The sequence below is a fragment of the Notechis scutatus genome, chromosome 5, assembly GCF_049901735.1.
Source record: "Notechis scutatus isolate UNSWTSFEM ecotype Mainland chromosome 5, rNotScu1.2, whole genome shotgun sequence".
In the NCBI taxonomy this organism is placed as follows: domain Eukaryota; kingdom Metazoa; phylum Chordata; class Lepidosauria; order Squamata; family Elapidae; genus Notechis; species Notechis scutatus.
The window spans coordinates 9,152,767-9,177,340 of NC_142013.1; the positions used below are offsets into that span (position 1 = coordinate 9,152,767).

General features: G+C 40.2%; 1 protein-coding gene across 1 annotated transcript in view; it reads left to right on the top strand.

The window, feature by feature from the left end:
• Positions 1 to 24,574, top strand: part of TMEM135 (transmembrane protein 135) — a gene marked incomplete at its 5' end in the record, with an annotated part of 152,631 nt that overhangs the window by 123,173 nt on the left and 4,884 nt on the right. The window contains 6 exons of the mRNA XM_087966114.1: positions 6,841 to 6,882; positions 8,275 to 8,421; positions 12,530 to 12,599; positions 20,947 to 21,114; positions 22,210 to 22,273; positions 23,461 to 23,537. Coding sequence (XP_087822240.1) covers positions 6,841 to 6,882; positions 8,275 to 8,421; positions 12,530 to 12,599; positions 20,947 to 21,114; positions 22,210 to 22,273; positions 23,461 to 23,537 — 568 coding nt within the window. The remainder of the gene's footprint in view (positions 1 to 6,840; positions 6,883 to 8,274; positions 8,422 to 12,529; positions 12,600 to 20,946; positions 21,115 to 22,209; positions 22,274 to 23,460; positions 23,538 to 24,574) is intronic.

The window sequence follows — 24,574 nt, forward strand, 5'->3', positions numbered from 1 at the left end:
AAGACTCCAAAAGCCATCAATACAGTTAAAAAAAACATCTAAAAGAAAAAAACAAGTATGGCAAAGATTTAAAATCAGCAGGAAGGAAGCTAGTGTGTCAGAATTTCGTGCAGCCACAGGCCATTATAGCTGGGAATTATGTCTTACATAGTTAGAGGGTTCAGTTTAGGCAAATCTCACATAGGATAAATACAGTTCCTTCATAAGCGCAGAAGCTTTGCACGTAACCAAGATTACAGCTTGCTTTTTGCTAACTTCAGGGGCAAGAAGTGAATGCCATGTTGGATGGTTGATCTTGTTCTCATCCCTGGCACAGGTGGTATTCAGCAGGTTTTGACCAGTTCTGGAGAACCGATAGCAGAAATTTTGAGTAGTTCAGAGAACCGGCAAATACCACCTCTGACTGGCCCTGCCCCCATCTATTCTCTGCCTCCTGAGTCCCAGCTGATTGGCTGGGTCTTCTTTGGTTGCCCTGCACAGGAGAACGGAGCTGGAAAGCAGGTTAGTGAGGTAGGGAGGGAATGGAGATTTTGCAGTAACCTTCCCCTGCCATGCCCTCCAAGCCACGTCTTCCAAGCCAAGCCACGCCTATCAAGCCAAAGCCACAGAACCAGTAGTGAACTTTTTTTGAATCCCACCATTGATTCCTAGTTCCTGACCTCTGTAAATGCTCCCGTGGTATCTTTATTCAATGCATTTGTCTGTTAGCTAACTAAATCAGCTTTAAAGTGCTTCAATCTTGAATGAAAAACCATGTCTGAAGGATGTTTTTCACCCAGGGATATATTTCATATTTGATAGGTAATTTCAGAAAAAAAAAATTGTACCCCAGTGGAAGAACGATATTTTCAAACAAAAAATAAACCACAGTAAAATGTGAAACAATTCCTCTTCCTTTTCTACCTTTATCTTCAGGATTCTGTTTCTACTTCGCGGTTTGTGTCTTGGTCTACTTGGTCTGTATGGTTTCTTTTCAAATATTTTTTTTTTTTAAAAAAGGTGCCAAGATTGATTGTATTTTGAAAGGCTTTTAATTCGTCCTCTTCTACAATTTTTTTTTTTTTTTTCATTTAAAGAAGGACCTGGAAAAGCCAAGCAAATCACTTTTGACTGATTGTTTCCTGGTTCTTGCAATCGATGGTTTGTTTTGTCAGACATGTTTATATAGGAACGACAGGAAGGAATTGGATATATTTTATGTCACAATCATTTTCATTGCAAGTGCAAAGAGTTAAGAAGGTTGCAGTGACTGTCAGAAAGTGAAAGACAGCTCTTATTTGATGTTTCTTAATTTGAGGAAGTTTGTAAACAATGTCATGTATGCCTCCCATCTATAAAGGTACTACAGTAGCAATACTTTTATATCCCGAAATGGCTGTGTGATGAGCCTGCTTTTAGCCAGAGAGTCTTGCTGACTCTTCATGCATCCGTACAGATCCGACTCGGGGTAGGCTTCAAAAAAATTTAGCAACCAGTTCTCTGCCCAGTTGCTGGGTGGGTATGGCCACAATGGGCATGGCCTAGTTGGCCTTCTGCACTATGGGGGAGGTGTTTTCACCCTCCCTGGGCTCCGGAGGCTTTCCTCAAGTCTCCGGGAGGGCGAAAACTGCCTCCCCGAGCTCCAGAGGTACCCTGGAGGCCAGAAACTGGCCTGTTTCCGGCCTTCCGGAGCCTCCAGGAGGCCCATTTTTTGCTCTCCCCAAGCTTCTGCTCAGGCCCTGCACTTACGTGGGATCCAAAACGGGCCATGGGGAGACTCCTGGGAGGGGGGGAAGGGCGGGGCTAGCCAGTTCCAACTACCAGTTCAGTGAACCCGATGTAAACTTAACATCCAGTTAGCCTGAACTGGTGCAAACCGGTAGCAGCCCACCCCTGACCCCATTTCTGAATGTCCACAATGTAGATCCAAAATGTCAACAGTTGACTTTCATGTTATTTATTGAGATGGTTGATGAACTCTGACATTGCTTTTCAATTTGCGCCTCTTCCGCTGAACATAAGGAACGCTTGCCCGATCTTGAAAGCATTCTACGATATACCTTTAGACGTCCTTAGTTTGAACTTGTTTATTTAGAAAATTTAAATGCTGTGGCCTACTTCTTTAGCCACACTCTTTGCCACGGAACGAGTCATTGTTATTAATTACAGTAAAAAGAGTTCCGGCAGCTAAAACTGAAATGTTTTCGAAGACATGGGAACAGTACCAAAGCATCACAAAAAGTTCTCTCTATCCAGTTCTTTTGACGCGAAATTTATTGTGAATTTCTCCCATTCCCTCTCTCCTAATCAGAACAGAATGAAAACGTTTGCAAATGACTGCGAAAAAGGACAGGCTTAGAGCCGCACTTTCCTGAAAAATAACCACAATTACATCTTTCTTATAAGAAAAGTTACATTTTGCTTTTATAACCGTTTCTCTAAAGTTACATCTCCTCTCGTAACGCTTGTAATTTTCACTGCGCGTGATGCTTGTTCCCTACTCTAGTGATTAAGCCTCACCCGAGGAGCTCTAAGACGCTGAATGAGAATGTTTTGAAAGGTTTACAACAAGACACATTTAGAGAGAAAAAAATGGAAAAGCTAATTGGTGACATTTAGCCCTACAAAGTGGTGTGGAGACCTTTTGCCTTCGCTCACAATGGGGGTGTGGAGAGAAGATTAGTACACCCACATTCACAGCACAAGAGCAATTAGTTTTGGTCTGTGGCTAGACACAAAATGGGTAGTTCTGCTTGGCACGTTGAAGTCACTGGAGGCAAATATAGCTCCTGTAATCAGACATGTGCCTATCCAGCAGCTGCAGATTGTATACTTGTCTGTGTGTCCTTCGAGTGAGGAGAGTTAGCAAGTCTTTTGCAAGTTTCTTTCCACCTCAACCCCACTCCCCACTCCTCCAGTTATGGCTAAATTTAGACAGGATCCCCGTTGGCCCTTTTAGCTGGTCACCAAGGGAATATAGCTTTTTCCTGTATCTTTTTACTTGCTTGTAAATGTACTCCTTGTCCTCTGTTCACATCTGGCATAATGATACTCTTGGGAGAGGAAACAACTGTTCCTAAATGAAATGAAGAAGCATGGAGCTGAGTAATCTTCAGATAACTTGGAGACACAAACCATTTTATAGTTGTTGTAAAACCCTGCTTTAAAAAAAACACGTCATTTCATAGGCGGTACAGCCAAGATCAATGAAAAGAAAAGCATGGGACTCCAGCTGTTTTAGAAGTATCTCTTCAGTCATTTTTAGGATGAAAATCATAAAATCTATTTACAGGTAGTCCTGACTTAAGATCAGAACTGAGCCTAAAATTTGCTAAGCGAGACACTTGTTAAGCAAGTTTTGCTGCATTTTGCGACTATCCTTGCCATAGTTGTTAAGGGAATTGCCGCACTTGTGAAGTTAATAACATGGTTTGCTTGTCAGAAGGTTGCAATATGTGATCATGTGACCCTGGGACACCACAACTGTCATAAATATGAGCCAGTTGTCAACTGTCTGAATTCTGATTATAGGACCATGGGGATGCTCCCAACGGTCATAAGTGTGAAAAACAGTCGTATGTCACTTCTTTCTCTCCATATGATCCTAATGTATAATAAATACAGTTGCCTGTTTGACAGGTTTCTAGGGTACCTGTTTTCTTTGAAAGAGTATGCTACACACAAGCCATTCTGCCTTTTCCACAATTTGCCAACTGAGAATTTCACTTTTGCTGCTGGCAAATTAATTTGAATATCTCTTAATTGCTGAGCACATGACTGGACTACATGACTTTCAGTAAGAAGAAAGTAAGTTTTGATAGGATTTAAAAAGACGAGTGGATCCCCTTAAGGTACAGATTTCTTCTTCGATTTAGCAAGCCAGAATCGTCGTTTTACTGATTCAAAGCATTGCAAAGCTAAGCCATGATTTCAGCTTCACTCTAATTTTCCAGCTGTTGGGAATTCCTTGAAATATAAAGGCTTTTATCTATAGGCAGTTACAGACAAAGCAATGTTTGTTAACTTAGTGATTTGACTGTAGAGTGAAACTTTTCATATTGATTCTACGTAACATAAACTCAACAGAAATGTGTTTCCCAGATGCCCCCCAACCTGGAAAATGCTAGGTTGGAGAAGAAGATCTGAGAGGGGATGTCAGCAGCATCAAAACAACTTCACAGGCTCTTTGGGAAATGGGAAATGGTAATGGGTTTAACAGCAAATTATAGCCTGATAAATTATTATTTGCTCTGGGCTTCTGCAGTGTATGTAACGAACATAACTTTGCTTTCAATTCCACTGTCCTTAGAAGGAATTTAGTCTATTCTTAGATATTCTTAATCTCTTAATAGGACTACAAATTCAAAGTGTCTTGGCTTGAGAGATACAGAATAAAAAATACCTTCAGGGTTGATTTTTTTTTTGACTTTCACCGACGTTATCAGAGGAAAAACCTTTTGACAGGTTTATTCTTCCCACATTTCTCACATTGTAACATGCCTGCTGAAGAAATGTAAGCGTTATTAAGCAACATCTGGGTTTAAAGTTTAAAGGATATTCCCCTTACAATACTGTGCTCCACAAGATGTCTGTGGCTCAGCAGATGTTGTTGAGCCCAACACCCCCAGCCATCATGGCCAGTGAAATTAAATTGGAATTGAAATTCAGCAACATCAACAGGGAAAGTTCCCATCTCAACCATATAAACTGGTTTGTGCAGAAGTGTGTCTCGCTGCGTATCACAGCTGCGTTCAAGTTTAGAAGGATATACCAGGAGCGGACAAGCCACTAAGATTGCTAGCAGTTTATCTTAGAGGCTACATGACTGGAACCAGTGCCAATCTGTGTTAAAATGAGAACAATCTGGAGTACATAATCTTTTTTTCCCCCTCTTTTCATTCATAAGGAAAGCTAGATCCCTTTCATTTTAGACAGGAGTTTCTTTGTTCCCTAAATACTGTTGTGTTTGTTTTTCAAGGCCTTTCCCAAATCCATGTTCCTTTTGTTTATATTGTACATTATATATGTATATATAATAATAAATTAGCATCATTTTTGTACACAACAGGCCCAAGATGGCTTTTTGTTTAAAAATTCCTTTCCAGATTTTAATGTTTGTCACATGAAAGACATTTAATTAACTATGATAACTGCTGTTAATATTACACAGTGGGACAGATGGTGGTCCTTACTGGATTATTCATGCTGCTAGCAGACAAATCCCACAAGAAGGGAATCCCACAAATGACACATTGCATGAACAGATTCAAGTAACTTTTAAGTAACGGGAGCTTCATCGGTTTCCAAAATGAAATTCAATGGTTTAGGCCAGGGGTGTCAAACTCGCGTCATCACGTGATGTATCATGACTTTTCCCCCTTGCACTAAAATGGGGGTAGGCGTGGCCAGCGTGTGACGCATCCGGCCACGAGTTTGACATCCCTGGTTTAGGCATTCAAAGACATTTAGGCAAGAAAAGCCAAATGCACAGCTATAGAATAGGTGGCACCTGACTCAATAGCAGTAACCGCAAGAGTTCTGTTGGACAATCCCTTAAATATGAGCCAGCAGTGTGCTGCAGCCACCAAAAATGCCAACGCAGTCCCAGGTTGCAATTAACAAGGGATAGAATCGAAATTGCGTGAGGTATTAGTACCTCTTTATAAAGCCTTAGTAAGACCCCACTTGGAATATTGCATCCAGTTTTGATTGCCAAAATATAAAAATGATGTTGAGACTCTAGAGAGAGTGCAGAGAAGAGCAACAAAAATGATTAGGGGACTGGAGGCTAAAACATGAGTTGCAGGCATTGGTTTTTCATTGAAAAGAAGGACTGGGGGTGACAGGATAGCAGTATTGCAATATCTAAGGGGCTGCCACAAAGAAGAGGGGGGGGGTCAACCTATCCTCCAAAACACCCGAAGGAAGGATAAGATCCTAGAAATAAGGATAAAATTTCATGACGGTGGAAAGAACAATTAACAAGTGGAAAGGCTTGCCTTCAGAAGTTGTGGGTGCTCCAACACTGGAGATTTTTAAGAAGAGATTGGACAACTATTTGTCTGGAATAGTATAAGGTCTCCTGCTTGAGCAGGGGGTTGGACTAGAAGACCTTTAAGGTCTCTTCCAACTCTGTTATTCTTTTCTGTTATTATGATGTTTTTAATTACATTTGTGTTCTTGCTTTGGTAATTATCAGAGTGATTACTGAGGGTGAATTATGGACCGTTTTTTTAGAAGAACACTCACATATCATATAAACAATATTTTTAATGCTCTTGAAATGTCCCCTTTAAACTGTTGGCTCAGCCTACCTCCAAAATTTATGAGATAGGAAATTGAATTACCCTTTGTCTCTCAGGAAAAGTGGAAATCTGTATTTGAAGCATATTTCCAGCTCTCATAATTGGTGGTTAATATACTAATGTGTTAAACATCTCAGAGAAGGTATAAATACCCTTCTGTAGTCTGTCTAAACATTGGATTTATTAGTTTGATCCAGTTTTAAGGTGAATTGCTGCCGATTAGAGACACCTGCTGGCAGTATGTTGGAACTCTTTGGTAAATGTTGAAATGAAAAATCAAAACAACTTTTCCCCAAAGCTGGGCTTTTGCTAAAACTTGTTGAAGCTGCTAATGTCATTTGGAATGTTTTTTTTTCGTTCTCCTGTTCGCATTACATGTGTTCTTGAAAACCTATAACCTATCATAAAACCCCAGTAACTGCAGACATACTATCCTAAGCTGGACTGACTGGAGGTCTCCAAGAAATAATCTGTAAAGGCGGTGATGTTGGAAATTGCCTCTGTAGTGAGGTTGTTCTTGGTTACTCATATCTGAAATATGTGTTTTTTATTTCAGAAGCAAGGATGGTTTGAAAGGATTTACATTCTCGGCACTGAAGTAAGTGAATACAAACAATTATCTTCTTTGTAGCCTGCCTGACCAACTCAGATGGAGTGAAATTTTGTGCAAATTTAATCTGTGGTGCGCAAACAACAATCCAACCCAGACAGCAAAACGTGGCCAGTCAGAAATGAAAACTGGAACCCTGGCAAAACTTGTCTTTGAATTGCTGTGTGAACGTCATCCAACCACTGATATAAAGCTAATTGGGTTTGAATTAAATGATATCAGTTTTCATTTCCCAGCTCTGTGTATTTTCTGGATTGTATCTGTGTCTCTGCACTTAGAGAACAAGTGGAGCCTTCAATCCAAACAAGATTATGGATGGGAAAACAGGGGGAAATTAAATAGTATGCAAGACATGTATTTTAAGTTTCTTCTAAAGGTGCCAAGGCTGCTTCTAAATTTCCAAGACTAGGAACATCTCTCTCGGGGATACGTTTTTACTGATGCTTTGAGTGAGATGGGCAGCATTTAAATTTGACAGACAAATGTTTTGTGGGGAGGCTACAAGTCTAGAATTTCATTACAGGTAGTCCTTGACTTACAACATCATAGAGCCTGGAATTACAATCGTAAATTGTGCCAGTCGTTGAGCAGGTCACCAGGTGACTATGTCTGATTTTACAACGTTTTTGAATCTCTGAGTTCATTAAGCAAATACCACGGTCATTAAGTAAATCCATTCCCTGCAATGGGCGTTTTTGTTTTTTGTTTTGACAGAAACTAGAAGTAAACATCAGTTTCTAGCAATATGAGTCATAAATTGGTGATATGACTATGGGATGCTACAAACAGCGATAAATACATGTGATTGCCAAGCACCCAAACTACTCCCATAGCGGCGGAAGCCTAAGAACTTTGAATCTGGCTCATAAGCAACCTTTGAGAGGTCACTAAGCTTAAATAGTCACTTAATACCCGGCCATAAATCAAGGACTATCTGCATTACATTCTGGCAATTCACTTTCTCTTGGTTACCTTGTTTCTATATTAGATGGCCACAATATATAAAGTAGTTACGACTTCACAGAAATGTGATTTAAAAAATGATGAAAAAACAGACATCAGTATTTGTATACGTTTCATATATAGAGAAGTACATATTTTAAACTTTCCAGACTGTCCCTGTGATCATCAGTAGTACATTTACAATGGAATATTAACTCTTATAATAAGCAGGCTTCCTATTTTTGAAAAACAACACATCGTTTTGTACGTATGTAGAGCTAACAAGTCAGGCAACAAACTAATACGTTAGAAAACACCATAATAGCTTTAAACTGTAAATATCCCATCTTGCAATATAATCAGAAGCAATTGCAGCGTACATTATGAAGGAGTAGTGGAGCTCAGGTAGCTAAGAAATTTGTTCTGTTTTCTTAACAGATTCATTGTAGGGAAGGAAGAAATTCCCACCCATTCGTATGTACCGGAAGGAGTTTTTGTAAAGAAAGAAATTAAAATAAAACACTGCGAAGATATAACACAGCAAATGAATTTTATTGCTGCAACAAAAAAAATGGTGGACAATATGTGAGTGCAAAATGTTTACTCTTTTGTAATGTCTGTTTTCATCTTTACATTATCTTGTGCAATGGTAATGTTGCATTGCCCCTTTTTTATGTTGACCCCAATATTTGTGTTGATTACATGAGATATTTACACACCTCTCTCTGCTGCCATTATATAGCAGTAGCACGTAGACTTATATACCGCTCCTTAATGCTTTACAGCACTTTCTGAGCAGTGTGCAATGTCAGCCTATTGCTCCCAACAATCTGGGTCCTCATTTTACCGACCTTGGAAGGATGGAAGGCTGAGTCAATCTTGAGCCGATCAGGATCGAATTGCTGGCAATGAGCAAAGTCAGCCTGCAATGCTGCATTCTAACCACTGCGCCACCCCGGCTCTATATACACATAGAGGAACACATTCTATGCATACTTAGCATGTTTCCATTTATTCATGATTATTTCTCATCTGTTTTGGCTTTAGATGGAAAAGTTAGATTTCAGGCCAGGTCTTTTCAATTAAAGGACCCAATTGGTCTTCTGTAAATTGACAGCCAACTTGGTCTAGTGGTTTAAGGCATCAGAAACCAGGAAAGTGTGAGTTCTAGTCCTGCCTTGTACATGAACTTATGGCTGAGTGACTTTGTGCAGTTACTCTTTCTCAGTCTAACTCACCTCATAAAGTTATTGTTGTGGGGAAAATAGGAGGAGGAAGGGGTGCAGATAATCCTCAGTTTATGACCACAATTGAGTTCCAATTTTCCATTGGTAAACAAGACAATTGTTAAGTGAGTTGTGTTCCATTTTATGACCTTCCTTGCCACAGTTGTGAAAAACTGCAGTTGTTAACGATAGTAACTTGGTTGTTAAGTGAATCTGGCTTCCTCGTTGTCAGATCACAAAAGGTGATCACATGACCCCAGGACACTGCAACCATCAAAAATATATGCCAGTTGCCAACCATCCGAATTTTGACCACGTGACCATGGGTATGCTGCAATGGTTATAAATGTGAAAAATTGTCATTTTTCCAGTGCCGTTGTAACTTCGAATGGTCACTAAGTCGAGGACTACCTGTATTAGGTATGTTTGCCACCGTAATTTATTTATACAAATAATAAAGGCAGGATTAAATAAAACCTGCGCTCCAAAGTAGAATGGAGGAGCTGAAGTAGAACGGCTCTAAAGTAGAATGGAGCACCAGCCAGTAATATGCACTAGCAATACGACTTAAACTTATATACCACTTCACAGTGCTTTACAGCCCTCTCTAAGCAGTTTACAGAGTCAGCATATTGTCCCCAATAATTTAGGTCCTCATTTTACCACTTCGGAAGAATGGGAGGCTGAACCAACCTTGAGCCTGGTGAGATTTGAACTGCCAAATTTCAGGCAGCCGGCAGTCAGCAGAAGTAGCCTGCAGTACTGCACTCTAATCACTACGCCATCATGTAATGTCTTATTCTCTTCCGGAGCAGAAGAGAAAATATGTCAGACGCACATTTACTGAATTCTCTTTACCAAATTTTACTGTCTGAATTCTCAAGATTCCTGGCGCTTGCCCTATGAGTAATCTAAAGTTTTTCATGGTTATATTTCCTTGAGTGAACCAGCTTGCGAAGTTCCAGAAATAAAAAAGACCCAGTGTTAATATTTTAGTAGGCATAGATTGAAGACCTCAATTTGGTACATGCTTGGGTTAATCCAGATAAGAAACTTTAAATTCAACAGCAAATAAACCAAAGAATAACAAAAAGTTATCAACACCCAGTCAGAAGCTCTACCAGTTCCATCAAAAAAAAAAAAAAAATCCTTTCACTGCAGGGCTTTTTTTTAAAAAAAACGAATCTTGAAAATTCAGCAAACAAGGTGAATAAACCTCCTTTGGCATTTCTAATGTCCCATTTGCACACACACTCCCCCCCCCAAAAAAACATTGAGTTCTTAATCCTTTTATCATATTTCTCTCCCATATGTTTCCTTTCAGATATAGCTAAGTCTAAACGTCTGTAACTTGATCGTGTCCTCATTACCATTTTTTGCTACACAAACTGACCTGATGGATGATTTATGACTAATAATGCATTTTGCAGCACATAATTCAAAGCTTCCAAAAAAAAATATTTGGCAGAGCGTGCAGATTGCATAATGTTGTTTTGCGCTCTGGGCTGCAAATATTTGAGCACAAGAAAATGTTAATTTCTAGAACCAGGATCAAATTGATTTCCTTGTAATTCCAGCTGATAATGTCTAACAACTGGACAGCCCTCCCTGAAGTATTTATCATTTTCAATTCCTCTTACCAGTTTTCTGCCATAAAACTGCTGGAATCCCACATTGACAGCATTTGCACTGTTATGATGCTCATGGAAAGTGAAGTCCTGCGAGCTTGGAAGAATATAAATTTGGCAGGCTTTACAGATTCTCTGCTGGATCTGGAAAGACAATAATATACAATCTCCCAACTAACTTTGTGTCTTTTTTTTCTGTGATATTTCTTCAGGGAGGTGTATATAACAATGCCAAACACATTCCTGGCTACCTGCAGATTACTCAGCTGATGGGGTCCTTTCTTCCCCATAAAATTAACCTAGAAATGAGAATTGGGGTTACATGGTCTTTAGGGTGCAGTTGTAAGATATCCTTGAGGTGTTGTTTTTTTGTTTTGTCCAGGATGATTGTGTTGTTTGCAACAAGGTTCTGAGGTCCAAGTGAAGGCATGGGAGGAAGTCCCAGGCTATTTTTCTGGGGTAAAATGAACACATACTCATATTCATATATTCTTGCACTGCTATTTTTTAAAAAAAGATACAGAAGGGATTGATGTTGGACTTAGTAATAAGGCTGAAAGCCTAGTTTTCTGACACCGGATTGCTATCCGAAAGTATAATTAGAAAGTAAACAAGTAAGTAAATACCCTGTTTCCCCAAAAATATGACCTACCCTGAAAGTAAGTCCTAGCTTGATTTTTATACATGTGCCCAATATAAGCCCTACCCCTCAAATAAGCCCCAGTTAAGATCCCACTCACTCCAGAGTGGACGGGTAAAAATTAAGCTAAGGTGAGGTGGAGGTGCCCTACAACTTACCTTTGGACAGATGTAGTCAGGCCTCACACCTGCCTCGCCAGCCTATTTCTTCTGCAGCCAGCAGGGCTGGCAAGGCTTTCCTGAAGGCCTCTGTAGCTGATAACAAAGCTCTGGATCGATCCAGAGCTCTGTTATTGGCTGCAGAGGCCTTCAGGAAAGTCTTGCCAGCCGCAGAAGAAGAAGTTCCTGAAGGCCTCTGAGAGCGAAAAGGAGGCCACGGGTGACGCACGCAAGTGAGGTTAGTCAGTGGATGACTTCCCCCAAAATAAGACCTTTTTGGTGGCAAAAAAAAAGAAAAGAAAAAGAAAACGTCTTCATTTTCAGGGAAACACAGTAAGGACAGGTAAGTCTTTGATTTACAACCATTCATTCTAAGTTACAATAGGTCCTCACACTTTTGACCCATCGCAGCATCCTTATAGCCACGTGATCAAAATTCGGAGGCTTGGCAACAGACATGTATCCCAGGGTCATGTGATTTGAGACCTTCCCAGCTAGCTTCTGATCCGTTTCAAAGTTGACAAAGCAAAGTCCTTGGGGGAAGCCAGATTCCCCTTAGGAAGAATTCTGGGATTCCCTTTAAATAACGGCAGTGATTCGCTTAATAATTTGTGGCAATAAAGGTAGAACTGGATACAACTGATGAGCACTGATGATGTTATCTAGTTAGGGTAATGAAATGTCTGCAAGAAAAACAAGCTCAGAGAGCACCAAGGACCCCTCACAGTTTTTAATGCCATTTCCTGGGGAGCTGGAAGAAAGAATTTTTGTGTGTGTCGTATTAATGGTTTTCTTTGTGATATCCCATTGTGGGCTCTGGAACAAAGCTTTTGCCTTTATTGTATAAATTATGCCACATTTTCAAAACTTAACTGTTACAGGTACAGGTATATCTTGGGACCATAAATAAATACTTGATAAATATAAACAATGAAGTACTGAAAGGAGAATATTTTGTATGTGTTGGAGAAAAATGGAACATATAACTGTGGAATGCGGAAGAAATCTAGAGAGTCAACACTGTTTTGTTTGCTTTTTCAGATGCAAAAATGGTCCCAGGCACAGATGCTGTAAGCACTACGAAGATAATTGCATCTCATATTGCATTAAAGTGAGTCAACACCAGCCCTTCCATTTGCAGATAGATAACTAAACAGGCAAATAAAAGAAGGGTGAAAGTTACGATGGAGTTGTTCCTGCTCTCAATTCCCTAATCTGTGGTCTAGTACTGGATATGGTGACCTAGAATGAATATCAATTATACATGACTCTTGTCAGATAGTCTGCCAAGCCATGTTCTTTTTGCTTAAGATTATGTGGATGTCGCAGTTGTAATTAGTAAGCCATAGTTTATCGCAGAGACCAGGGGTGTCAAACCCAATTTCATCGAGGGGCTCATAAGTTTTGTGTTTGACCTTGGGGGGCTGGGGTGGGTGTGGCTGGGGTGGGCGTGGACACCTTCATGTCACTCATGTCAGGGGCACCTATGGTGGCTTGAGCACTCTACCAGAAAAAATGGAGCCTGTGAGGGCCACAGGCAGCTCTCCTGAGCTCCATTTCCATTGGCAGAGGCACCCCGGGCCAATCCTTCGCTGTTTTCTGGGTGGCCCCGTGTGCCAGGTCTAAGCCCCCTTAGTGGGCCTTGAGTTTGACACCCCTGCAATAGACAAAACACAGGCCGTCCTCTTTTTTTTTGCCATGAATATCACTAGCCACCAATTTCCAATTATTTTTGCCCCCAATAACCTCCAACCACTCAATTTACCAATTCTACTCTACTATTAGTGAGAGAACTGCATCGCCACAATGCCCCCTGAACATATGGATCCACATATGGTCCCAGGCAGAAAAACAGATGAACCCCTGGTATACAGTTCAGTGTGTTGCGGAAAGCCCACCAAATGCAGGCTCTGTATCATAGTTAATTAAACTGTGGTATGTAAATCTCATTTTGGTATGTTAGTTATGTGTCACCTGCAGCATATGGGCAGAATATACGGACTAAAACTGTAGCCTCTTGTATGATAATCATCTTGGATAAATGTACACATGATCTTTAACAGCTGCCTGCAATTCCCAGGGATACGAGTGGGAGTTTTGTTACGCAGCGCTTAATAGATGGCACTGGGCTGAGGGGTAAGACACCAGTTGTGCACACAAATAACAATATTTACTTTCTTTCTTACTTCTTTCTTTCTTCTATCTGAAAATCAGATTCATTTATATGTCAGCTGCTTAAGCATTCCCCTTAAGTTATTGTTTTGGTAAGCTTCGAGCGGCCGCATAGATGCTAAGAGATATGGATAAATTGGATTGCAATCAGGAGTTTTTATCAGCACACCTATCTTATATTATATACAAATAATCCTTGGCTTATGACCGCCTACCTAGGGACGGTTTAAAGTTATAATGAACACACCCCCTCCAAACAATATTTATAAACTGTTCCAAAGTTCTGAAGGACAACACCCCCACTTCTCATGGTCATGTGATCACATTTCAGACCGTGGGAGGTGACCCACCTTCATGGCTAGCTTCCCATGGTCACATGACCAGTTTACGACATTTTTCCCCTTCCACGAACCAGGGTTTTTACTTTTGACTTCTGGCAAAAGTGCCCCATAGCACAAACACTAGGTTTTGCTTAATGACCACAGTGTTCGCTTAATAACCACCACAAAAGTAATAAATATAGGTTGGCCTCCTGTTATGATCCACTTTACAACCCTCACAGTTTATGACAGTAATTGGCAGGTTCAGTGATGCTTGTAAGTTGAGAACTACCCTAATTCTGGGTGATGCCTTTCCAAAGAATTCTTTCTCCCAAGAACTGTCTCATCTTCTTTTTAAGCTTTTCGTCCAAAACAATAGGGCACATTTTAACCGATGCAGTTTATTCAACCTATATTAGAGCAGGGTATTCAACCTTGGCAACGTTAAGACTTGTGGACTTCAATTCCCAGAATTTCCCAGCCAGCATAGCTGGCTGGGAAATTCTGGGAGTTGAAGTCCACTGGTCTTAACGTTGCCAAGGTTGGACACCCCTGTCTTTAGAGCTATACATTGCATAGAGATTATATCCCTCATAATGCTATAGCGACCGGACAAACAAAATGGTGTCCCCAGCCTTTATTGATTTTGAGGCATTTGCCTTGACTGTTGTGGAGAAAATACTAGATTGTTAGCCATTGCAGTAATTGTATTTTTATTTTTATTTTTAAGTAAAGCATCGGGAGGTATACCCCAGGGGTGTCAAACTCGCGGCCCACGGGCTGGTGCATCAGACGCCGGCCATGCCCACCTTTCGGTTTAGTTAAGGGTGGGAAAAGTCACGATACGTCACGTGATGACAACATGACACCCCAAATTTGACACCCTGGTATTACACTAACAGATGCAGGGAATTAGCAGCTTCTGCAAGTCTGGTTATAGCAATTTATTTGATAACCAGCCTCCTTAAGCAAGCATCTTCAAAAGGGTGTAGCTTTAGCAAGTGAATCTTTCCTTTGGCCTTGCAGGTGGAAGAAATGATCCATTAGTGTCAATGATAAGCTTTTCAAGTCATTGAAAAGCAAGGTCTTATGTGTGTTGACTAATTAAATTATGCCCAGAAACCATGTAACAGATCCCACTTACGACTGGTCCCCCATATTGGCTCAAATATTTGGAATGTGCTGTCCTCAGCAGCTCATCCATACAGCTGCATTGTTTTTCTCTGTGTTGGGACAATTATTTTTTAAGCCAACTTGTGAATATACAATATACATACTGTAACTGCAGTTACAATATGTAGTTTAAGGGTAACGGGAGAAGATCCACAGTTGCTGCCTACAAAGAAGAGCAGTCGTTGTGCAGGGTTATAATTTATCCTCATCCAGAAAGTGATTAGTAAGTGTTTTCTTTCCATAACTGCAGGAAAATTATTTTGGCTGGAATTTGATTGGAACAAGTATGAACACCTGCTTCTACGTTTTTTTGGCAGGACTCCGGCAGATTTTAAAAATTGGATTTTGAAAGTAATATTTATTGGGCAAACTGGCTTTTGAGGGAAAAGGTTTTATTTGCCCCTATTATTTTCTTCCATTCAGAGTCAAGGGGTTTGGCTTTTCAACAGTAGGTTAAAAAATAAATAAACCAGCACATGGAAGACAAGATGCAATTCAGTAGCTTGCATATTTCGACATAGTGTGTTCGTTCAGTTTTTGCGCTGAGCAAGACTTTTCTACTTCCTATGTATCAGCTCTTTACAGCAGATTACAACCAGCCACATACCACTACAATCCAAACTTCTAATAATCAACACAAGAGGCTGTTGTTGGTTAGCTTTAATTGCAAACCTATTGCATTGATTTTGTTCACAATAGTCTCACGTAATGGGGCTTAAATTTCATTGCCTAGACATATTTTCAGCAATTACTTCCCTCACGGCTACCAGCACACACTAGCCTCTTTAATCACACCCAAAATTCTTGTACCCTGGCCCTGTAAAGTAATACAGAGTAATCAGCACTATAAATAAATCATCAAGATTTTTTAAGTGCTCCATTTAAAAATAGAAAACAACCTCCTTGAAAGTCAAGAAATTGAAAGGGTCATTGTAAATGAGGCTTGTGTTCCCTTTCTCACAATAATCAACCAAGGAACTCTTGAGCAGGACAAGAGAGAGAGAGAGAGAGGGAGGGAGAGGGAGAGAGAGAGAGAGAGAGAGAGAGAGAGAGAGAGAGAGAGTCTAGTTATTACTCCTCAGTCATTGATTTTGGAGTTTAGGTACCTCATGATCCCCAAAAGACTCGGATCATCTTTATCCTTGACAACTTTACTGCCAATCTGAGTAGTAAAGGAGTGGTAAACTTTTGAGTTTTTAAGATGTCTGTGCCAGTTGTTCTAGCAGGTGATGTCATCAGACATTCATCTGTTTGTACACTTTTCTTGTTAGCTTGAATGGAAGTGTTGTGAAGTACAGGATTAAAATTTCCGTATTAGCTGGATATTGGATAGTCCTTCTTTGTCCCTAATTCTGGAGACCACACCTGATATTTCTCCTTTGAAGTTGTGGTTCCTTTGGAGGCTGGTGTCCCTACAGTCTTGCCAGTTGGCCCCAGGATCATTTGCAACTTCTCTCTCTCTTTTCCTTTGCAATAAAATCTTCTCTTTCCTTGGAGTTGTTTTTTTTAAAATTTTTTACTTCTTTGAAAACCTAGAAGCCGTAGTTTTTGCCTATCTTGATTTGAAACTGGGGTGTTTAAAAGGAAACCTGTCAATTTATTATTTATTGGTTCAATTTATATGCTGCCCATCTCGCTGTCCAGAGTGACTCTGGGCAGCTTAAAATGCAATAAGAGAGTAGATATAAAAACAATTATAAATATAGGAAAAAATAACATTACAAAAATTAAATAGGCTAAGAACCAAGGGCTGCAGGGGTGATGTGAATCCTGGTAGCGTTGGCCAGTTTTGTTCCTATTTTATATTAATTGAGGCAAAATTCAGTTTCTTTAAGATCATTTCCTTCTGGTTGGAAACATGTGGATTGAGATTTTTTTTAGAGGAAGACAAGCAATTCTGATATTCTTCTAAGGCGGGTGTCAAACTGGCGGCCCACGGGCTGGATGCGTCATGTGCAGGCCACGCCCATCCCAGCTCCGCGAAGGGGGGGAAACGTTGCGATATGTCATGTGATGGCAACATGATGGCGAGTTTGACGCTCAGGTTGTATGGAGATCTTTGGACAGAATTAGCAGCTGCTGTTTGCTAAGGAAAGCCTGATGTGGTTTTATTTTCTTAATCGAACAGGAGCCTCTTTATTCTGGAAAGAGCCGCTACCAGCACTTTTTCTTATCTGTCATAGCTTTCCTTTCTGCCAAAGAGGTTGCCTTGCCATTGCTGTACTTCTTTATGCATCACCTTTTTCTGGCATTCCCTCTTTCACTCGTGAACAACGTGGATCAACCTACAATTGCCCCCTTTTCTACCTTTTTTAAGTATTGAAAAAAAAAAAATTATTCCAAGTTACTACGATAAAATAAGTATCATATATGACTAAATATATGGCTAAAGAACCAAAGAAGAAATAAAACTGTGTGTGCTATGCACAATCGATAGAGAGATCTGATGGTACCCAGAATACCCAGGTTCTACACCTTTAGCTGCATGCTAGTTGCATTAAGTTGGATGAAACTCACAATATATGTACAAGTAGTCCTTGACATACAGCAGTTCATTTAGTGACCATTTGAGGTTATGACGGCACTTGAAAAAAAGTGACATATGACCATTTTTCACATCTATGACCGTTGCAGCATCCCCATGGTCATGTGATCAAAATTCAGATGCTTGGCAACTGACTCATATTTACGACGGTTGCAGTGTCCCGGGGTCATGTGATTCCCTTTTGTGACCTTCTGACAAGCAGTCAATGGGGAAGCCAGATTCACTTAACAACCATGTTACTAACTTAACAACTGCAGTAATTCTCTTAACAACAGTGGCCAGAAAGGTCGTAAAATGGGCCAAAATTCATTTAACAACTCTTTTGCTTAGCAACAGACATTTTGGGCTCTGATGGGATCATAAGTCGAGGACTACCCATCTTCTAAATGAATTTGTGGTCATCCAGTACATTTAGATAGAAAAAATGTAAGATTCTCCCTGTCCAGTTGTGTCCAATTCTAGTTGTGTCCAATTTTGTTTCCTAGCTGAGGGAGCCAGCGTTACAGATAGGAAGGAAATTAACTCTGCAAAAAATATTAATTTCTTTAAACAGTTTTTACATTTACAACTTTTGTCTGCATGTTGGAGGGGGTGTCCAAAGGAATTTTTCTTGAGATTAATGACTCTGAAATTGTTTTGCCTTTTTCTTGGCTCAGTTTGGTAGCTTGCGTCATCTAATTCTGGAGCTGTTTGCTTTCAGATAAGTTGTACTATGTTTTGCTCTTGCACTTAGCCACGTTGGCACTAGTATGTGTGTGTGTGTGTGTGTGTGTGTGTGTGTGTGTGTGTGTGAGAGAGAGAGAGAGAGAGAGAGAGAGAGAGAGAGAGAGAGAGAGAGAGAGAGAGAAGGGTTTAGAAATCTGATTTGACAGCCTTACAAAGGACTCCTGCAGATTCCCAAGAATCACATTACGTGAAGGCTAAAAGAAATGTTCAGAATGGCAGGCTCTTAAGAAAGAGGACAACAACAACAACAAAAAATCTACAATGTTTTTCAAACCTGGCAACTTTTAAGATGTGTGGATTTCAATTTCCTAGAATTCCAGCCAGCAATTCAAGGCGTTGAAGTCCATACAAGTTGCCAGGTTTTTAAAATGCTACTCTTAATGCATAGGCAGAAAGTTGAAAGAACATTCCTGAAAACCTTGATGTGGTTTAAGATGGTGTATGGACATGACCCGGAGGCAGAATAAACAGAGGTAAGACAGGCCGTAACGTCAGATGGATGACTAGACACCTATGATCTTGCCTATCCTCCTTAGCGCCTGAGCCTTTTATGGCATTATTGTTTCTCCGACCGTGTTCCCCTGAAAATAAGACCCTGTTTTATTATTTTGACACCAAAAAAGGCACCAGGTCTTATTTTGGGGGGATGTCATCCACTGGCTAACCTCACTTGCGTTGCATCACCCGTGGCCTCCTTTTCGCTCTCAGAGGCCTTCAGGAACTTCTTCTGCACCCAGCTGGGCTGGCAAAGCAAGTGCAAGGCCTGGTTTCAACTGTCCAAAGATAAGTGGTAGGGCAGCTCCACCACCACCCATCCCTACCTTAGCTTAATTTTTACCTGTGTACTCAGGAGTGGGAAGGATCTTAATTTCAGGGTAGGTCATATTTTCGGGGGAAATGGGTACTTTGCTGTCGTCAGTGCTAAAACAGGTTCTTTCTCCTCCTCCTTGCTCACAGAATACCGAACTTCAAGTAAATATGAAAGTTTAGACAGATTCTCAAACAACTTTACTAGCTGTCAAGATATTTGAAAGCAAATGTTCCTCAATCAAATGAGGTGGGGGGATACTCCCCTTAGTGTGACTTGCAGAGTCCTACTTCAGACTGACGTTGTTGTGACTGTGACCGGCTGTAAGCTGAGGGCATATACCAGTCCAGTATCTGATGTTTTTCCAATATAAATCAATCCGCATTTCAATAGTTAGTTAGATGACCAACAAATAAGACACAAGAGTCACCCTTAATCTAAGATAAAAGGGAAAATAATAGATAATTCTAAAATATCTAAAAAGGGTTAGAGTTAATATAGGTAGTCTTTTGAGTTACAGGATCGCAGTGGAGGCCAACATGTCCGTTGCTAAGCAAGACAGTTGCTAAACGAATTGTGCCTCATTTTATCATCTATTTTGCCACTCTTGTTAAGCGAATCGCTGTGGTTGTTAAGTAAACCATATGGTTATTAAGTGAATCTGGCTTCCCCCATTGATTTCGTTTGTTGGAAGCCACCTGGGAAGGTTTGAATGATGATCACTTGACTTTGAGACGCTGCAGCTGTCATAATACATACCAGTTGCTAAACTCTCAAATTTTAAATCACCTCACTGTGGGAATGCTGCAATGGTTGTAAGCGTGAAAAAGTCACACTTACAACTATTCATAAGTCATTTTTTTAGTGCAGTTGTAACTTTGAACGGTCACTAAACAGATGGTTGTAAGTTGAGAAGTATCTATATAGGTACTCCTCGTGAGTGGTGCAGTGGCCTAGAGATGGAGCTCTCGCCTCACAATCAGGAGGTATGAGTTCGATCCTAGGTAGCGGCAGATATTTCTCTCTCTGGGCACATTGAGAATATATCTGCTGAATATAACTCCGCATTGGCGACAGGAAGGGCAATGAGCCAGTAAAACACTCAGCTCCATTCAGTTGTCCAGACTCCACCCCGCAAAGGATTATGGGGTCATTAAAAGAAGATGGCGATAGGTACTCCTCATAAAAAGTGACTTATGATCATTTTTTACACTTAACAACCTTTCCAGCATCTCCATGATGATGTGATAAAAATTTGGATGCCTAGCAACCGGTTCATACTTACGACCGTTGCTGTGTCCCAGGATCATGCGACCTTTTGTGACCTTTTGACCAGCAAAGTCAGATTCACTTAACCTCCAGGTTACTAACTTACCAACGGCAGCGATTCATTTAACGACTGAGGCAAGAAAGGTTGTAAAATGAGGCAAAATTCACTTAGCAAATGTCTCATTTAACAACATACACCTTGGGCTCAGTTGTGGTCATAAATCAAGGGCTACCTGTATTACAATGTACCGTGCGGACTATAGAACGGTACTTGGGTGAGGAATAGGAAACAAACCAGATTGATGCAATAATAACATTTTGAGAGAAAACAAGTCGGAACAACAAAGGCATTTAATTATAGTTCCTGGTGAGTATATATTACAGTTATTCCTTGTGAGTGGAGTTCCTGAGACTGTGTTTTTCTCTCTCTCATGGCACATTCTAGGGCTTCATTAGGATGTTTAGCGTCGGATACTTGATCCAGTGTTGCCTTCGCATCCCATCTGCGTTCCGACATCTATTTACAAAACCATCCCGGCTTCTCTCGCTTTTCTACAACAAAGAAAACTTCCAGCTTGGAGCTTTCCTTGGGTCATTCGTCAGCATATACAAAGTAAGTTTCAAAAGTGCTGAAAAATTAGAACGTGATTATGCTAAGCTCCTCATCTGGCCACAGCAGCTGCCGCCGTTGCAACCCTTTAGCTAAAAGTGCCTTTATTGTTCAGAGTATCTCTTGAAGCTAAATTAAACATGTTATTTGCGAACAATTTTGAAGGGGAAAAGAAAAATAAGATGGCACTAACCAACCTGTTTTGTTTTTTTAAACCTAATATGGATAAAAGGCTTAATGCTCCTTAGTGAACCTAAGAGGGAAATTGGTGGGTTTCTGTCAGCAATTCGTAACCTCCCTAATAGGGGCAAGGTGGAAATTCACATGATTTTGCTTTCTCTTTTTTCTTAAGTCTTTATAACATTCCATTACTCAGTAAGCCAGGAGGGAAAAACAAGGACGGAAAATGAGTGGCAAAAATGTGAGGTTTTTTTTTTTTTAAAAAAAAGGTCAGTATTATCATGGAATGGAAGCTTAGAATGGAAGTTTAGTTAAGTGGTTATTATAAAACCACCTCTAATATTTTTAATTAACTTCAATCTTAATGAATTAATGTTATTTGTTTGGTTAAAATTAACTTTTAATCAATTTAATTTTCTATCTATCATCTACCTATCTATCATCTATTTATCTCTGTCTGTCTGTCTGTCAATCTATCTGTCTGTCTGTCTATCTACCTACCTATCTACCTATCTCTCATTTCCCGCCTCCATTATTTTTACAAATAACTCAAGGCGGCGGACACACAAAATATTCCTTCCTCCACCTATTTTCCTCACAACAATTAGGTTTGCTATGAAAGCAAATCCCACTTCCTGTATATGCCCGTTTTTTTTTTTTTTTTTTTTGCTAGCTCCAGCGCACAGCGAAAACCTTGCTTTCTCCTGTTGAACCAGCCTTTAACGCATATCCAAATACAGCGCTTAGTTTATTTTATAATTCATAGCACAAGATAGCTATAAAATAACGTTCAAAGCTGAAGCCATAATCGGCTGTTTCCTTGGCTTGATTAAATTCTAAGTCTGTTATTGGGATCTTTGTTACTAGATGATTGCGTTGCAATGACAAAAATGTTGCCATGATTACTTAAAAATGCAGGGTACAAGCTGTTTCCTACGATGGGTACGGAACCTGGACGATGAAGTACACGCACTCATTGCAGGTAAATCTACATTTCCTCCCAACCGTAGAGACTCAGATTCCCGTAGTTAGTAGTTTCCATGCCTCTCCCTAAGAGTGAAATGCCTTCTGATACTTTCTGGAGAATAATGTTGTGCATCTGATAGCGCGGAACCTGGAACCTCCATAAATGATTGCAGGGAAGCCTTGAAAAATTATAAAATTGTAAAGTAATACACAAAGTTGGCATGGAGGCCATGCGTGGAACAGAACGTTTGCAGTATTGAAAAGTCAGGATTTTGGAACTGAGAGTAACGTTAGCGCGCATGAAGGCTCGGGGAGGGTAAAAAACAGGCCTCCCGGAAGTTTGGGAAGGCTGGAAATAGGCCAGAGAGGCTCCGGAGCCCAGGAATGCCGTTTTCACCCTCCTGGAGGCTTGAGGAAAGCTTCCGGAGCCCGCAGAGGGCAAAAACAACCTCCCCCTGCCGCCGTGGAGTAGGAGGCTGACTAGGCCATACCCACCGTGGCCACACCCACCCAGCAATCAGGCAGAGAACCTTTTGCTAAAATTTTTGAAGCCCAGCCCTGCACATGACTGGAGTGTAGCATTCTCTACCGGTGATGTGATGTGCATCATTTGCAGTGGCTTCAAAATGGGAGTAGACAGACAAGAGCATCAAGTTTTAAGTGACTCCTGACCATTACAGGAATATATTAGCCTTCTCCAACATGATTCTGTGGAACCAATCGGAAAGGGAAGGCCGATCTGTTTTACCTCAAGTACCTGAGCTCTTTATAAATCTTCAATGTGCAAAGATGTCTTAGTGGCATCAAGTTGTCCCAAAGGTGAGACAGGATGGACTAGATAAACCTTTTTCAATCTAGCTGGAGTCCCTTGCTGTCTATTTATTTGGGAACTGCTACAGTAGAATTTCATGTGGTCCAGTATCCAGAATTTGGCTAATTTTCTTTCTTTCTTTCTTTCTTTCTTTCTTTCTTTCTTTCTTTCTTTCTTTCTTTCTTTCTTTCTTTCTTTCTTTCTTTCTTTCTTTCTTTCTTTCTTTCTTTCTTTCTTTCTTTCTTTCTTTCTTTCTTTCTTTCTTTCCTTCCTTCCTTCCTTCCTTCCTTCCTTCCTTCCTTCCTTCCTTCCTTCCTTCCTTCTTTTTTTTCTTTTCTTTTCTTTTCTTTTCTTTTCTTTTCTTTTCTTTTCTTTTCTTTTTAATCACACAGGGCCCCTAGCAGGATTGTCAATGATGTTTTACAGAAGCACAAGTATTTCAATGTACCTGGCTTCCAAACTAGTAGAGGTAAGCCTCTTTGTGTGTCAGAATATCTTTTCCTCAGGAATGGCAGAATTAGTTACACTCAATGATACTCCGGGTCAAGCTTCCCAACCATGTATTTTAAAAAATATTAGGATCCAGCTCTTAGCTAGTCTGCAGGGTTGCTTCTTAGAGAGAGATTCTGGATGAACTCTTGAGAGTTTTAAATCCATTGTTATGGTTTATTTTATTTATTTATTTATTTATTTTATTTTTATTTGTCAATTGCTTACAAGATAATAGGAATAAGTAAAAACATAGTTATGAATACATAGCTACATATAAGAAAAATAAAAGAAACAATAGGACAGGGACGGTAGGCACATTGGTCCGCTTATGCACGCCCCCTACAGACCTCTTAGGAAAGGGGTGAGGTCAATAGTAGACAGTCTAAGGTTAAAGACTAAATAATAATAATATTGTATATTATAATATAATAATAAATAATATTGTTATTATGATTATTATTACTTTGGTGTTTTGCATGTACACTGAGAGTTTATGAACCAGAGACAAATTCTTTGTGCGTATAATTAAAATTGGCCAATAAAGAATTCTGTTCTATTCTGCATTTTTTCTGCATTCTCTTCTCTTCTTATTCCCATTCCCATTCCTTTCCTATTTCTTTCCTTACCTTGCCTTGCCTTTCCTATCCTATGCTATTCTATTCCCATTCCTTATTTTTTTCCTTTCCTTTCCTTTCCTTTCCTTTCCTTTCCTTTCCTTTCCTTTCCTTTCCTTTCCTTTCCTTTCCTATTCCCTTTCCTATCCTATCCTATGCTATTCTATTCCCATTCCTTTCCTATTCCTTCCCTTCTCTTCCCTTCCCTTCCCTTCCCTTCCTATGCTATTCTATTCCCATTCCTTCCCTTCCCTTCCCTTCCTTTCCTATCCTATCCTATTCCCATTCCTTTCCTATTCCTTTCCTTCTCTTCCCTTCCCTTCCCTTCCTATGCTATTCTATTCACATTCCTTCCCTTCCCTTCCCTTCCTTTCCTATCCTATTCCCATTCCTTTCCTAT